Source organism: Alligator mississippiensis, chromosome 14 (assembly GCF_030867095.1).
Source record: "Alligator mississippiensis isolate rAllMis1 chromosome 14, rAllMis1, whole genome shotgun sequence".
NCBI classification, from domain to species: domain Eukaryota; kingdom Metazoa; phylum Chordata; order Crocodylia; family Alligatoridae; genus Alligator; species Alligator mississippiensis.
Genome location: NC_081837.1, coordinates 9,510,883 through 9,523,564, shown reverse-complemented (window position 1 = coordinate 9,523,564; position 12,682 = coordinate 9,510,883). Strand labels below are relative to the sequence as shown.

Below are 12,682 nucleotides of genomic sequence, written 5' to 3'. Positions count from 1 at the left end.
TTGCACTGCCATGCCCCTGGCTCCATCTCTAGCATACTGTACTTCTTCGTTTGCGCCTTGTAGAGGGGCCAGGATGAGTCTGCCTGGAGACACAGTGTCTGCACCAAGGGGCTTGTCCCAAGGCTTTCTGGGGAATGTTTGAGCTCTTCAACACCACTGCAGTGGGACAGATCCCTCCCCAAGAGCCTGCTAGCTCATGCTGGCAGAATAACCTACAACTTGTCCCTGTGGTGAGGAAGAATAAGTGTGTGGCCATGTGTCAGGAAGCTGATTAAAAACATATGGTGGGGAAAACACTCAACACTGATGCATCTTGTTTTTATTGCTGTTTACAGCAGAGAAAAGCACTTCTGTCACAAAGTCTGTGTCAGCTATGAGCTACGGAATGACTAGTGGAACCAAAGCTACTGAAAGGTAGGCCTTTCCTTGATTTTTATTACACTAACAAGTGTGTTCACTATACCTTAAATACAGAGACCAGGTGAGTCCTAATGCGTCCAGTCCAGGTGTGTAGAAGGGGCTTGAGATGCCCCATTTGAGGTGCAGGGAAGTGGGGAACGGTTAGGGTTTGTAGGTCGGTGGCTAAGGAACAGTCAAGCTGAAGATGGTGGTTAAACTGAGGTTTACGTCTGTTGTCATGAAAGCCAACATGACAGTATTTGGAGCTGGTTGGGAATACTGTCTGGTTACCGAGCTGTCATCACAGGGTGAAGGGGAGGGTGGCTGTGTGGTTCAGGTCCTAAGTGGAAACATAAGTGATGTAGGTTTAACTTCTGGCCCTGCTACTACCTGCTTACATGACCCAGAAAAAGTCCTCCATTTGCTTTGCACATCCATTTTCCTCCTGTAAAAGAAGAACCACTACCTCCCTGCCTTGTAGGAGTCTTGGGAGCATGGGCGACTGGTGCCTCCTGAGTCTGGGTGGGCACCAGATCGCCAACGGGGGGGACACCCCAGCAGCCAATCGTCAAGCCAGCGACAAGACCAGAAGGGCACTTCCGGTTTTGCGGCTGGTGCTTCCAGGGGTGCATGACCAATGTCAGGGGGTGCACATGCACCCGCATGCACCCCCTACGCATTGCCAGTACTCAGGAAGATAAATCCATTAATAGTTGAGGTGCTTTCTTACTGACTGGATGGGAGCTACATGAGCTAGGCAGATAACTTTAATAACCCCTGATCTAGCTGAATACTCCATCCAGTATGGGACTGTTGATTGCAGTGTACTCGGTTGTGCTTTGACAAGTGACATATGACTCCAGGAACAGGGTATTCTGCAGCCCCATGCTACCAGAACATGGAAGTGCCTGCATACAGCAAGCTGAGAACCATGCTATCACCTAGCTCAGCCCTAATCTCTGTGAATGAGCATGTTTGGGATGCACAATGCCTGTTTTTTCAAATTGTCCTTTAATGGACATGCTGGGCCCTTTGTCAGCTCCTTTTAAAGTACTCAGCTGTGTTGAAGTTTTTATTTTGGGTCTGTTTTTGGAAACTGCACACATGACCCATCAAACATTCTTATTTTGACTGGCTTGGAGCTTAGCTCCCAGCGTTAGGTTTCCAAGCGCCTTGCAGGACACAGGCTGACTTTCTGCCCTCCTTGGGAAGGCTGACTACCACACATTTTTGATTAATTCAAAGGCACAGTTGTTTAGTGTAGGATTACGTGGTATCACCATTGCTGTTGGGGATATCAAGGCATCCTCAGCATGCAGAATATTTAGCAATACAAATGGAAGGGCAGGCAACTTCAGTTTCCTTAACTGGGCTTGCATCTGCCTCCCAAATTAGCCTAACCTGGGTGTTAAACTTCTGATGGGCTGCTAGGTAAAGGTGCTGCACCAGCTGTTTGTCATTTGAGTGACAGAAGGATGTTCATTCTGGGAGACGGGATTCTTTTCCCAGCTGTTTGTAAATGATGATGTGACCATGAGTCATCCACTTCATCCCACTGTCCCTCAGCTTTCCTAAGGCTCCTAATGCCCAGATTTGTCAAGGTATTAGGTATTCCTTTGCTCTGTGCTGCAAGGTCTTAGTGATTTAGACAGCTAGCCCAATTATCAAACGTGCCTTGGGTTCCTTAGTCCTATTGACTCAGTGAAACTTAAGCTCCTAAATGCTTAGGTCAGTTGTGAAAATGGGATTGGGGTTCCTTTGAAAATATCCCCCTGTATGCATAAATACCTGGAGTTCTGCTGGAGCTGATGTCAGTGCTGCATCAGGATACCCTGCGCCCCAGAAAATTTCTCTTTTAAGAGATTAATTTTGCATTCTTGTGATTTTTTTCTGCAGTGTCACCGACAGTTACAGCGATGTAACCCCCAAATCCCACTCCCCTCCACCTACTGTGCACCGCCAAGTGGAAAGGAGGAGAGAGCTCGTGAGGTCGCAGACACTGCCACGGACTTTGGGGACGCAGTCCAGGAAAGCTCTCTTTGAGAAATTTGAACAGGACAGTGGCAAGTAAGTCATTCCTTAGGCAGTATTGCATCCAGAGTGGGCTCAGTAATGGGGAAAAAAATCTGTTCGCTGATTATAGTGGAGGTTGCCTAGCTGACGATATCTCTCAAGGTTTGAATGGCTGGAAATCTTGGGCTTGATCCAGCGCTCGCGAAGTCACTGGTGGAATTTGCATTTATTCTAGTGAGTGTTAGATCAAGCCCTTGGTAAGCAATTCATAATGAGCTTGAAGATCCAATAATATTGCATAGTCAACCTGGAAAAGGAAGAAGCCAGGAAATAAAGAGCTGTAGCTACAGGCTGCCTTTGCTGTTGTCTAGTCACTCTACTGGCCCAGCAGGTGTCCATTCTTTAGACAGGGATATTATAAAAATTTTCCTCTGCATGGCTGCTTACTAAGGCTTACGAGAGGAAGCTGAAAATACCATGGCTTTTGTGTTGTTACTTATGGCAGTATGTGCTGTGCTTTACAGATGTGGTCCTGGCTTTAAAATGTTTATAATCCAATAGAAGATGCAGGTGAAATCCTGGTCTTACAGAAAAACCAAGATTTCCTGCTGACGTCAATAAAATGGGGGTTTCATTTTTTACATTTCTCCAGTGGCATACAGGTTTCCCTCGCCAGCCGCTGGGGTTAGGTTCCTGAAAGTTCCTGTGGTTGAAAAAACTGCGGTTGGCAAGACAAAAGACTTATGGGGAAAACGGCACGTGGTGGGCTGATGTGCGGCCACAGAAAACCGTGGTTACTCAAAACTATACTGTGGTAGCCAAAATGGTACATAGAATATTAAGCATGGATTCTCAAAACCGTGGTTAGCGAGGAAAAACTGCACTGGCAGGGTGGTGGGCTTGGAAAAGTGTATTGGTGTCCCCTATGATGTATTTTGCTGCAAGGATGTAGCTGACGGGAGGCTTTTAACCTTTTCTAGACTTCAATCTGTTGTCCCTTTTCTTTTTCCAGGGGGAAAGGAGAGTCCAAAGCAAAGCTGAAGAGGTCCCAGAGTTTTGGGGTCGCCAGTGCAAGCAGCATTAAGCAAATTCTTTTGGATTGGTGTCGCTCAAAAACCATAGGATACAAGGTGAGAAGACCCTGTCCCTTTCTGAGCTTTTCCTTCCAATTCCTCACAAATATTTTTTAGAGGAGCTGTACTGAAAAAATTGCATTCTGCTGTTATCGAGAAGCAATCTAAAACACTCCAAGCAATTGCTTATATTAATTACAAGACTTTAAGGCTCTAAGAAAATGCAGTTTGATGTGTGTAGCTACATGTATACTGCATGTGCAAAAGTAAGTGCACATGAGCAATTCCACTGAAGTTAATGAGACTTTTCACATAAGAGTAAAAGTGAATGCTTAAGTGCCCTGCTAGATGGAGCACTTTATAGTCTTCACGTTGCATTAGTGCATTTTCTCTTAATTACAGGGTTTGAGTGCATGTACCTTATGTATGGATGACATCTGAATAGGGATAGAGATTGCTCTGTGTTAATGTTACATGGAGATTAAGATAATTTTGTTATGTGGTAGAATGGGTTGCTCTATTTTGGAATTAAAAATGTTAGGATACAGCAAATGGTGGAGATTAAATTCCCCCAATTTCAACATGTTCATGTCCTATGAGGCTGTATGAGTGTAACTGAGAAGAGTTAAGCTTATGGGTTTTCATTGAAATTGCCTGGCATCAGCCTGCATTGCTCAGTGTAATTCCCAGGGGAAAGAACAGCTTTCCCAGATGTGTGAGCGCAAAATGGTGCACATTCAACAGTTTTATTAGGCAATAAAACAAAAGACAGCATGTTATTCCTGAGCTCTAAACATTAAGTTGTTGGGGCAGTCTAAGAAATATTATTAAAATCTATTTTAGCTCTAAGCAGAAAGACCAGGGACTGGATTTTCTATATTGGAAAAAAGATGAGTGTTATGAAGCAAAAGAGCCCTATTCTGCCTTGTTTTACTGGTTCAAATCCAGAGAAACTCTGGACTCTTCACTGTAATTGCAAAGGGCTGGCTATTGCTAATGGGCTGACTTTCATGTTGTGCCATCCAGTGGGGTCCAGCCCTTCCCTTGCTTGCATCTATGCACTGCCATTGAAATCAGTTGTTCTAGTCAGGGGGTTAGAGCTGATTTGAGCTGGGAGTAAAGTATTGAGTCTTTGCACACTCCTGTGTTGCAGCCACTATCTGGTTAGCAACTACTTCATGGTTGCTAGAGATGCAAGATAAGTCATTCACTCATGTTACCTGAATGCAGGTTCAGGACTGAGGGCCAAAGCAAAGCCTGTTGAAGTTGATGGAAATCTTTCCATCGTCTTCTGTAAACTTTGCATCAGGCCCCTAGGCCACCCAGCTGTTTTGCACCTACATCAGACTTGAATTGCTGGGGAGGTCAATGTTTCTCATCCAGATACTGTCCTGGTATTGGATGAGGTACTGTCCAGCAAGAGTGGGCAGCTGCTGTTCCAAGTCTCTGCCTTGTCCTAAAACTCTCTATTTGCATTATGACAGCACATTGATCTGCAAAACTTCTCCTCGAGCTGGAGTGATGGAATGGCATTTTGTGCCCTTGTGCATTCTTTCTTTTCTGAAGCCTTCGATTACAATGAGCTTGACCCAGCTAATCGCAAGCAAAACTTTGAGCTAGCTTTCACCATGGCTGAGTGAGTACCATATTACATGTCTGTGAAGTGCATCCAGCGTTAAGTCTCACCGGGTTGTGCAGTGAGAGTGTTTAATAATTTCTCCCTCGTGCCATACATTACAAGGTGAAATTTATGATGCCAGGAAGTGGTAATAAAGCTGTGCATGTGAGCAATAGAACAGGAGGCTCAGAAATAAAAAGTAAGATGCATTTTTAGCAGATGTCTGGTAAGATATAAGTGGGTGTGTCTACACGTGCTTTAATACTAATTCACTTATTTTAATGCGCATTAAAGCATCACTAAAAGGGTGCTATTTAGTTAATGCCTATTAAAATAGGCTAATGTGCATTAAGACAGGTTAATGTGCATTTTCCTAGTACCTTGCAATGGAGGTACTAGTTTTAATGTGCATTAACTAAAGTATGTTAATGCATGTATAGACGTGCCCAAGTAGTGGTTGCAAACAAACTCTAGTGCTCTGTGCCCTAGTTTGCTCCCAGGTTCATGCATTCAGATCCACCCATTACTCATATCCATACATTCAAATTCTCCCCTAAACCTATGTACTCAATTTGCCTCGCTACCCAGAGGATTTTTACTCGCAGTATTTTTACCCCGTCTCATAGCAATTTTACAAGGGGAATTTTCAAACGGTATTAGTTCTCCTAAACCCTTTTGAAAATCCTCCCCCCATAATGCTTAGCCCTAGAGTACTTGTGAAAGACTTTGCATTGGAATGTATTATCGCTGGGTTCGGTTTCCATAGAAATCAAAGGCAGTCCTCCCACTGACATCAGTGGGAGACAGGATAAGGTCATTAGACTGTCACAAGAGCGTATGTGCGTTCAGTTAAACTTCTGGTGCACCTGACTTAAATGTGGTGATTCATCACATTCACTGGAATGTTTTCAGGTGACTTAATTTGCCGACTTCTAGCTTGTCGTAGCTTTCCAGGGTTCCTTCCAGTAGCCTGAGTCAACAAAACCCATTTTCTAATGGGATGTTATTTCCCCCGAGTGTTTTTTTTAAAGCGAAAATAAAATAAATAGCTCCTGCAAATAAATTATATTATTACTATGTGTTGCTGACAGGTTGGGCATTTACACAGATTTAGAACTAACATCTGGAAAGCTCTTAAATCTTACACATTTTATTTATTGAGATTTGGGGAAAAAACAGAAACATACTTAGCACGGATCATTAGTAACTGTGACAAAGTAAACAGAGTGGGCCGTAGGACACAAGTAATTGTTAACCAGTTGGATTTCAGCATAGGTGAGAACTAAATGGATGCACTTTGTACAACCCAACATCCAGCTGCCTGAAGGACTTAGGCAAAGTAGAAGAGCCAAGCAAACTGAATTTTAAAGAAAAAAGGTTTGACTCCATTGTTAAGAGCACTACTTACCTGAAAATAATCTTGACTAGTTCCTGTAAATTGTAAACTGGCAAAACTTCAGTGCGTTGGGAGTACATTGGCCTGCATCCATTGATTTGAATGATGTGAGGTTGATTGATGGCAGCTCAGAATCTGATCCTATGTCTTTAACTTACACGGTCAAAGATTCTTTACCCTGGTGTTGAAGAGTTCAGGATGTGGAACCAAGAACTAAAATAAAACCACATAGTCATGATGTCATAGTCCCTAATCAACCCAGCTCACAGAATGTGTCTACTTTACTGCACTGTACCTTGGCAGGTAGGAGAATTGCCTTTTTGGTACTACCCACAATAGAACAAGCATGCCTATTACAGGGAGAGTTGAGTACTCAGATCATTTTCCTCCACTTAGGGACAGTTTGTCATGGCAAGCAACATTTCAGTCACGGGAATATACAGACAATAGTGGTAAGTTTAATGCTGTTTATTGGGGAAGTAAACACAGAAATAAGTGGAGAAACAAGAACTTAAAACCTGCATCAGTCAAATGGCTGTGCTTGAGCGGTCCTTTAAGATGGCATTTATTTCTGGTTTGCATGTAGTGTATAGTAAGCCCTTTCACCAATGTCATTAGAGGCATTTAGTGCCGATGTGTTGCTTGTATGTATGTCACATGAATTCTGTGTCCTGCCTTTTCTGTAACTTTCTGTTTTCCTGCTCTGGATTTTCCTCCTGACTCTTTGGCACCCAAGGAGTGCAGGACCAGATCCTTAAGGGTCGTGTTGTTTTCATTATTGCTGTTTGTAGTGTAATACCATTGTTTTCCAGAGCAACACTCACCTTGCTTTGAAAGGAATTATTAAGAGGGAGGCAAGTTGTTATTCCTGTAAACTGTTGTTGTGACAAGTGAATACGAGCAATTAAAACAGCCCATGGCACTGTAATTAAAAGCCGTACTTGTCCTCAGGATCTCTGCACCAGTCTTCTCTAGATGTAAATCACAGCACAGATATGTTGTACTGAAGCGGCTCACCGAGGTCTGACACTGAGCTACGCTGCTGAAGACCAAACCCAGCAGTGCAGCACATCTGCACAAGTGATTTTGTATTGGACTAGCTCCACTCGTGCAGATACCCGCAGCGTAGGCAGACCCTATGTCTGGAAAACAGGAGTTGGAGAATTAGCAGCTTCAGTCTTATTCAATTCTCCAAATAGCATCAAGGAAAAAACACTGCCTCTAGTGACTACAGAGCACAGAACTCATGCTTGTTCAAATGGGATGCTGACAGACATGGGGGGAAAATAAAAGCGCTTTACCAGAGGAAGCAGGACATTAATTTGACCCCGCTCCACTGCATCTATATAGATCAGACGCTTAGTGGGGCTTTTTGGCACTTTTATTTAATAGCTGATTCAATCAAATAGAACCAAAATCATCTTTATAAATATTCAATCAGCTATTAGATAAAAGCACCATAAAAGCCCCACTGAAGCGCCAGCTCTGTACACATGCCAGGTGAGCTGGGTCCAACTAATGCGATGCCTCTTCTGGGCTAAGTACGGGGGCACGCGGAGTTTAAAGTAAAGCTTTAAACGAAAACTTTTTCGTTTTGGTTTGGTTTGTTTTTTTTATGTCTGTAAGCAGCCACAGAGGACAGATCCACTGTCTATTAAAGGCAGAATTGTCTTAACCAGCTGCACAGGTCAGCCGACAGGCCCCTCCAGTCTCCAGCAGATGTTTCTTCTGTCCAGACCAATGGGAATGTCAAGTGATGTTTCCCTTCTTCCTTCCTGAGAGTAAACATCAAGAACAAAGCTTTGGCTTAATCAGCATTATCAAGACCAAATCCAGGCTTAGGAAGGCGCAGGTGGCTTAATAGAGATGGAGTGATAGTAATATTCTCATTAAAATCCTATTCTGCTGTATCTCATTGTTGCTTCATAATAGACCTAGTGTTGGAAACTTGGTGCTGTGCTATAAAAACGAATCTTGCTATTCATTTATAGATCAGATTATATGGCAACTGGACAGCAGTCAAGCCAACCCTCCAGGGACCCTCTAAAATGCTACAGTTTATGGAGAGTAGTTCATTTTAGCTGTTTAGAACAGTTAATTAACTCCTGTTTTGCAGATTGCCACACATTTACTGGTGTTTAGAGCGTCAGTGTTATATTTAGGTTTCTGCAGCATGCATCATCCAAGTTGGAGGACTTGACAGGCATTTTCATGTAAAGCAGTCTGAGAGTTTGTTCACTGATCTTGTAGTCAGGGCTCATGGACAGAGGTAATATCTTTTATTAGACCAACAAGATTTGTGCAAAAAAATGTCTTTAATTGCAAGCTTTTGGGCACAAACACCCTTCATCAGGCATCAGAGAAAAGATTGTAAAAGTTCCACTGATCTTGGGATTTCATCTATTTGATTATTTTGTTTAAATGCAGAAGAAAAGATACTTTAAGGTTCTTGATCCAGCAGAAACATGACTCATACTTTGTTGTTGCGCTGTGTAGCTTGGGTAACAATAAGAACACTGCATGGGGGATTTAGTCAGGTTCAGCATGCTCTTTTCATATAATCACAGGATGCAGGAGTGCATGGCTACAGGCTTCTACAACTTCTGATGTGGTTTCAGACACCATTGCACATTGAAGTAGGGCCCAGTTAGACCCAAGTTCTTCAGTGCAAAATGTCAATAGTACTGGCATCAATCATCAGTTGCAATCTGCCATGAAGCAAAATGCTTTGGACCGCTCACCAGTCAGGCAAACCCACTGTTCTTGGTAAGGAAGTGCAGTTGAAGAACATTAAAAATGAAAGGGGGAAGATATCTTTCATACTTCTGCTGCTAATTATCAATCAGCCGAGGAAGACTCCTGGTTCTTAGCTGATTCATTGATTTAAGCCTGCCTTTGGCTCTCCAAGGACAATTCTGATGTTCTCATATCAAAGATGAAGTATGGAGATAAATGTAAGCTAAAGCAGAAGACATCCTGACAACCAGTAATAATCTGGAATGAGATGAGAACTGCTGGTAGAAATGTCAGTATCTCTATGGCTGTCGGTGGCTCTGACCAAGCTACTGCCTTCCAACGTGCGGGGGAAATTCCTCTCTTTCTTTCTTCTGGTTTTTACCTGGGTCCTCTTGGTTATGCCTTTGCCTACCCAGCCTGCGTTGTTCCACAGATCTTCATCTTGCCTCAGCAAACGCCTCCCTTATACTTGACTTTGGATGTGAGCCTGATTTCAGCACTTGATCCTGATAACTGTCCAGGAAGGGTGCCTGTACCACTCACACCTAAAAGAAACATCCAGTCCTCCTGGATGCCTGGCAAGATCCTATCTCATTTGCCAGCATCCAAAGCAGTTGCCAGAACAACCCCAGGCTTGCTTTCTCCTGAGAGTAGGAAGGGATTTGCAAATCTGCACAAGCCTGTTTGCTGAGGCATGTAGCTTGCTGAGAGGTGGGGGCATGTCCAGCAGAGACCAGGGGCTTGATCCCGAAACCTAAGAACCCAGTGGAAAAAATCCCACTGAGCTTTGAGTCTGATCCCTTAGTGTGGAGAGAGGTGATAAGAGGAACAGGAGGCTCTTCCAGTCACAGAAAATGGCAGCCTACAAACATGACATGAACTTGGCCTTTTCAGTGTTACCTACGGTGCTGTTATAGATATTTCTTTGAGAGGAGATCCTGTTGTGTTGGAACAAGCCAAGATGATGCTGAATCAAGGCAGCAATTGGACCTTGGAAATATATGTACAGACAGCGGCCATAATCTTTTATATGACGGATCTGTTTTGCTCTTACTACAGGAAACTGGCTCACTGTGACCGCCTGATAGAAGTGGACGACATGATGGTGATGGGTCGGAAGCCGGATCCCATGTGTGTTTTCACCTATGTGCAGTCACTGTACAACCACCTGCGTCGCTTTGAATAAAACCACAGCCACCTCTCCAGCGGGGAGGATTGAGTCCAACCCTCTCCTGAGAGGACTCTGGCCTTTTGCAAATACAACACTGCCATTATTTCTTGTCCTTAAGCTTGTTACCATCCCTCCACTTGCATTCAGCTGTGTCACTGATTGAATTGCTGCCAAGTAGGGCCCCAAAGTGTTGATCACAGCAGTGGGCCAATGCTGTAGAAGAAAAAGCAGAAATTGTCATTTTGGTGCTAATTAGAAGTTGTTTTAAGTGCCCCGGTGATAAAAGATGGAAGGAAGCTATGTTGTAACTCTCGTCACAGTCAAGCTGGGAGATACGGCTTCACAGGGTGAGGGTGCTTGTGCTACACAGTTGCTCTCTCCTAACACAAGAGTGCAATACCCACAGGACAGCATTTGCATTCTCTACCTCTCTCCAGCACAACATACAGCAAGCAGAAGGCAGACTAAGCCCTAATGTTATAAAGGAAGGGAAACGCTGCTCTAGTAAATGTGAAGTTGTAGGATTAAACCATTGGCGCCACGTCACCTCCCGTAAAACGAACACGTTGGTTTGATGCTATTATACGTGTGCAACATGCCATCCCCTGGGAGGGGTCATTACACAACAGTGGCCCTTATGGGGATCTGAACTGCGTTACCAATACGCACACCTGCCATGTAAGCTAAAGGAATTGCTCGCTGTACTTGTCACATTAGTTGGCTCTAACCCCTTGTGTAAGGGGGGCATCGCCACTTAGCCGTTATTGGCATTCAGATCCCCATCGAGGCCATCACAGTGTAACAAGCTGCACCACTGTGGGTTAATGAGGGTCAGACTTAAAACCATTTGCCCATGCGGTGGGTTGAACCATGTGCAGAAGAGCCCAGTTTCACTCGTGGTCAAGGGGGCGCTTGGAGGTGGGGTTGGTCGTTGTATGCATATGTCTGGGTGTTTACGTAAAGGGGAGGTTAACAACTGCAATTCAATGCAGGCAGCAAGGGAAGAAAGCTGCCCAGCAGTGTGCCTCAATCCTGCCGTAGGAGAGAGTAGCGCTAAGATGTGAGAGAGGAACTCAGTCTCCATGATGCCATCGGTGCTTGGCCGCTCTGCTGCAGTAGCCAGCCAAGGCACCGCTCAGTGGGAAGGGGGCAGAGGTTTTGAAATCAGCATTAATGCCATTAACCTAAATGGGGAGACTCCAGATTTACACTCGTGAAAGAGAGATCTGATTTCACGCTCTGGTTCCTGCCCACTAGAGCAGCAGGTAACACATTGACCATAAAAGAACTTTTTTTTTCATTTTAGTCCCCATGTTTCCCTCCTCTTCCCTAAGACCAGGCTCATAGAATATAAAATTGCCAGGCAAGCCAATTGCTCGTGCTAAAGAATGGTTTTTACCTGCTCTGTTTACGTGCGCCTTGCAGATATTTATAAAGATGATTTTGGTTCTGTATCAATGACCATTTATAATAAAACATATGCCAAATAGCCTCTGGGCTCAGTGCTTCTTTTTGAGTGAAAGGTAAAGCTGAAAGGGGCTTCCCAAGAAGCTTTTCTAAACCTGAAATATATTTAGACTTTAAAGGAAAAATAATCTCACTTGGCTTGACGGTGATCTCACTGAGGGCTGTAAATCTAGGCTACCTGCTGGCTTCAGCAATCAGTACGACAGGGCTTGATTCTCTGGCAATACAAGTAACAGGATTAATATTTATTAGGCTGCAATAGTTAGGATTGATAAACAGCTGCTCTCAATAACAGCATCATGCTCCTTACCCAGTCCGTTGCATCTACAGTAGGCTGCTCAAGTGCTTAGGGTATTCCCAAGCCACTGAGACTTCAGCTCAAACCCTAGTTCTTGCTGCAGTCTTGAGCTGGATCCTCAAAGCACTATTGGCACCTAATGAAATCCTAGCCCCCAAGATTGGCACAGGTCTCCTCAGAAAGCAGTTGTGTCCGAATCCCACCTCTGCCCATTGCCCCAAGAGACTTTTAATGTCCTATAATAATGCTGGGAATACAAGGCTACAGACACTGGTACAGAGGGAAGAGTAGGTGTGGGTACGCAGACACTGCCATGTGTACCCACATCTTTGAGACAGAAGATGGGAGAGTGGCATACAAGGGCCTTAATCAGGGAACTACAGGGATGCAAGGAGCCCCTGAGCTCACTTGGTAAAAGCAATGATTCATATGACCCCAGCTTCTAGCAACTTAGGCCATAGTCCTACACCTGCTGAAGCCAATTATAAAACTTTGACTTCAAGGGGAGCAG

At 44.1% G+C, this 12,682-nt stretch overlaps 1 protein-coding gene across 1 annotated transcript in view; it reads left to right on the top strand.

Annotated features, from left to right (window-relative positions):
• Nucleotides 1-11,895, top strand: part of SMTNL2 (smoothelin like 2) — a 42,933-nt gene extending 31,038 nt beyond the window's left edge. Inside the window, exons 5-9 of the mRNA XM_014608157.3 lie at nucleotides 336-414; nucleotides 2,296-2,466; nucleotides 3,425-3,542; nucleotides 4,970-5,121; nucleotides 10,295-11,895. Of these exons, the coding sequence (XP_014463643.2) occupies nucleotides 336-414; nucleotides 2,296-2,466; nucleotides 3,425-3,542; nucleotides 4,970-5,121; nucleotides 10,295-10,421 (647 nt within the window). The 3' untranslated portion in view covers nucleotides 10,422-11,895. The remainder of the gene's footprint in view (nucleotides 1-335; nucleotides 415-2,295; nucleotides 2,467-3,424; nucleotides 3,543-4,969; nucleotides 5,122-10,294) is intronic.
• The last annotated feature ends 787 nt before the right edge of the window (nucleotides 11,896-12,682 follow it).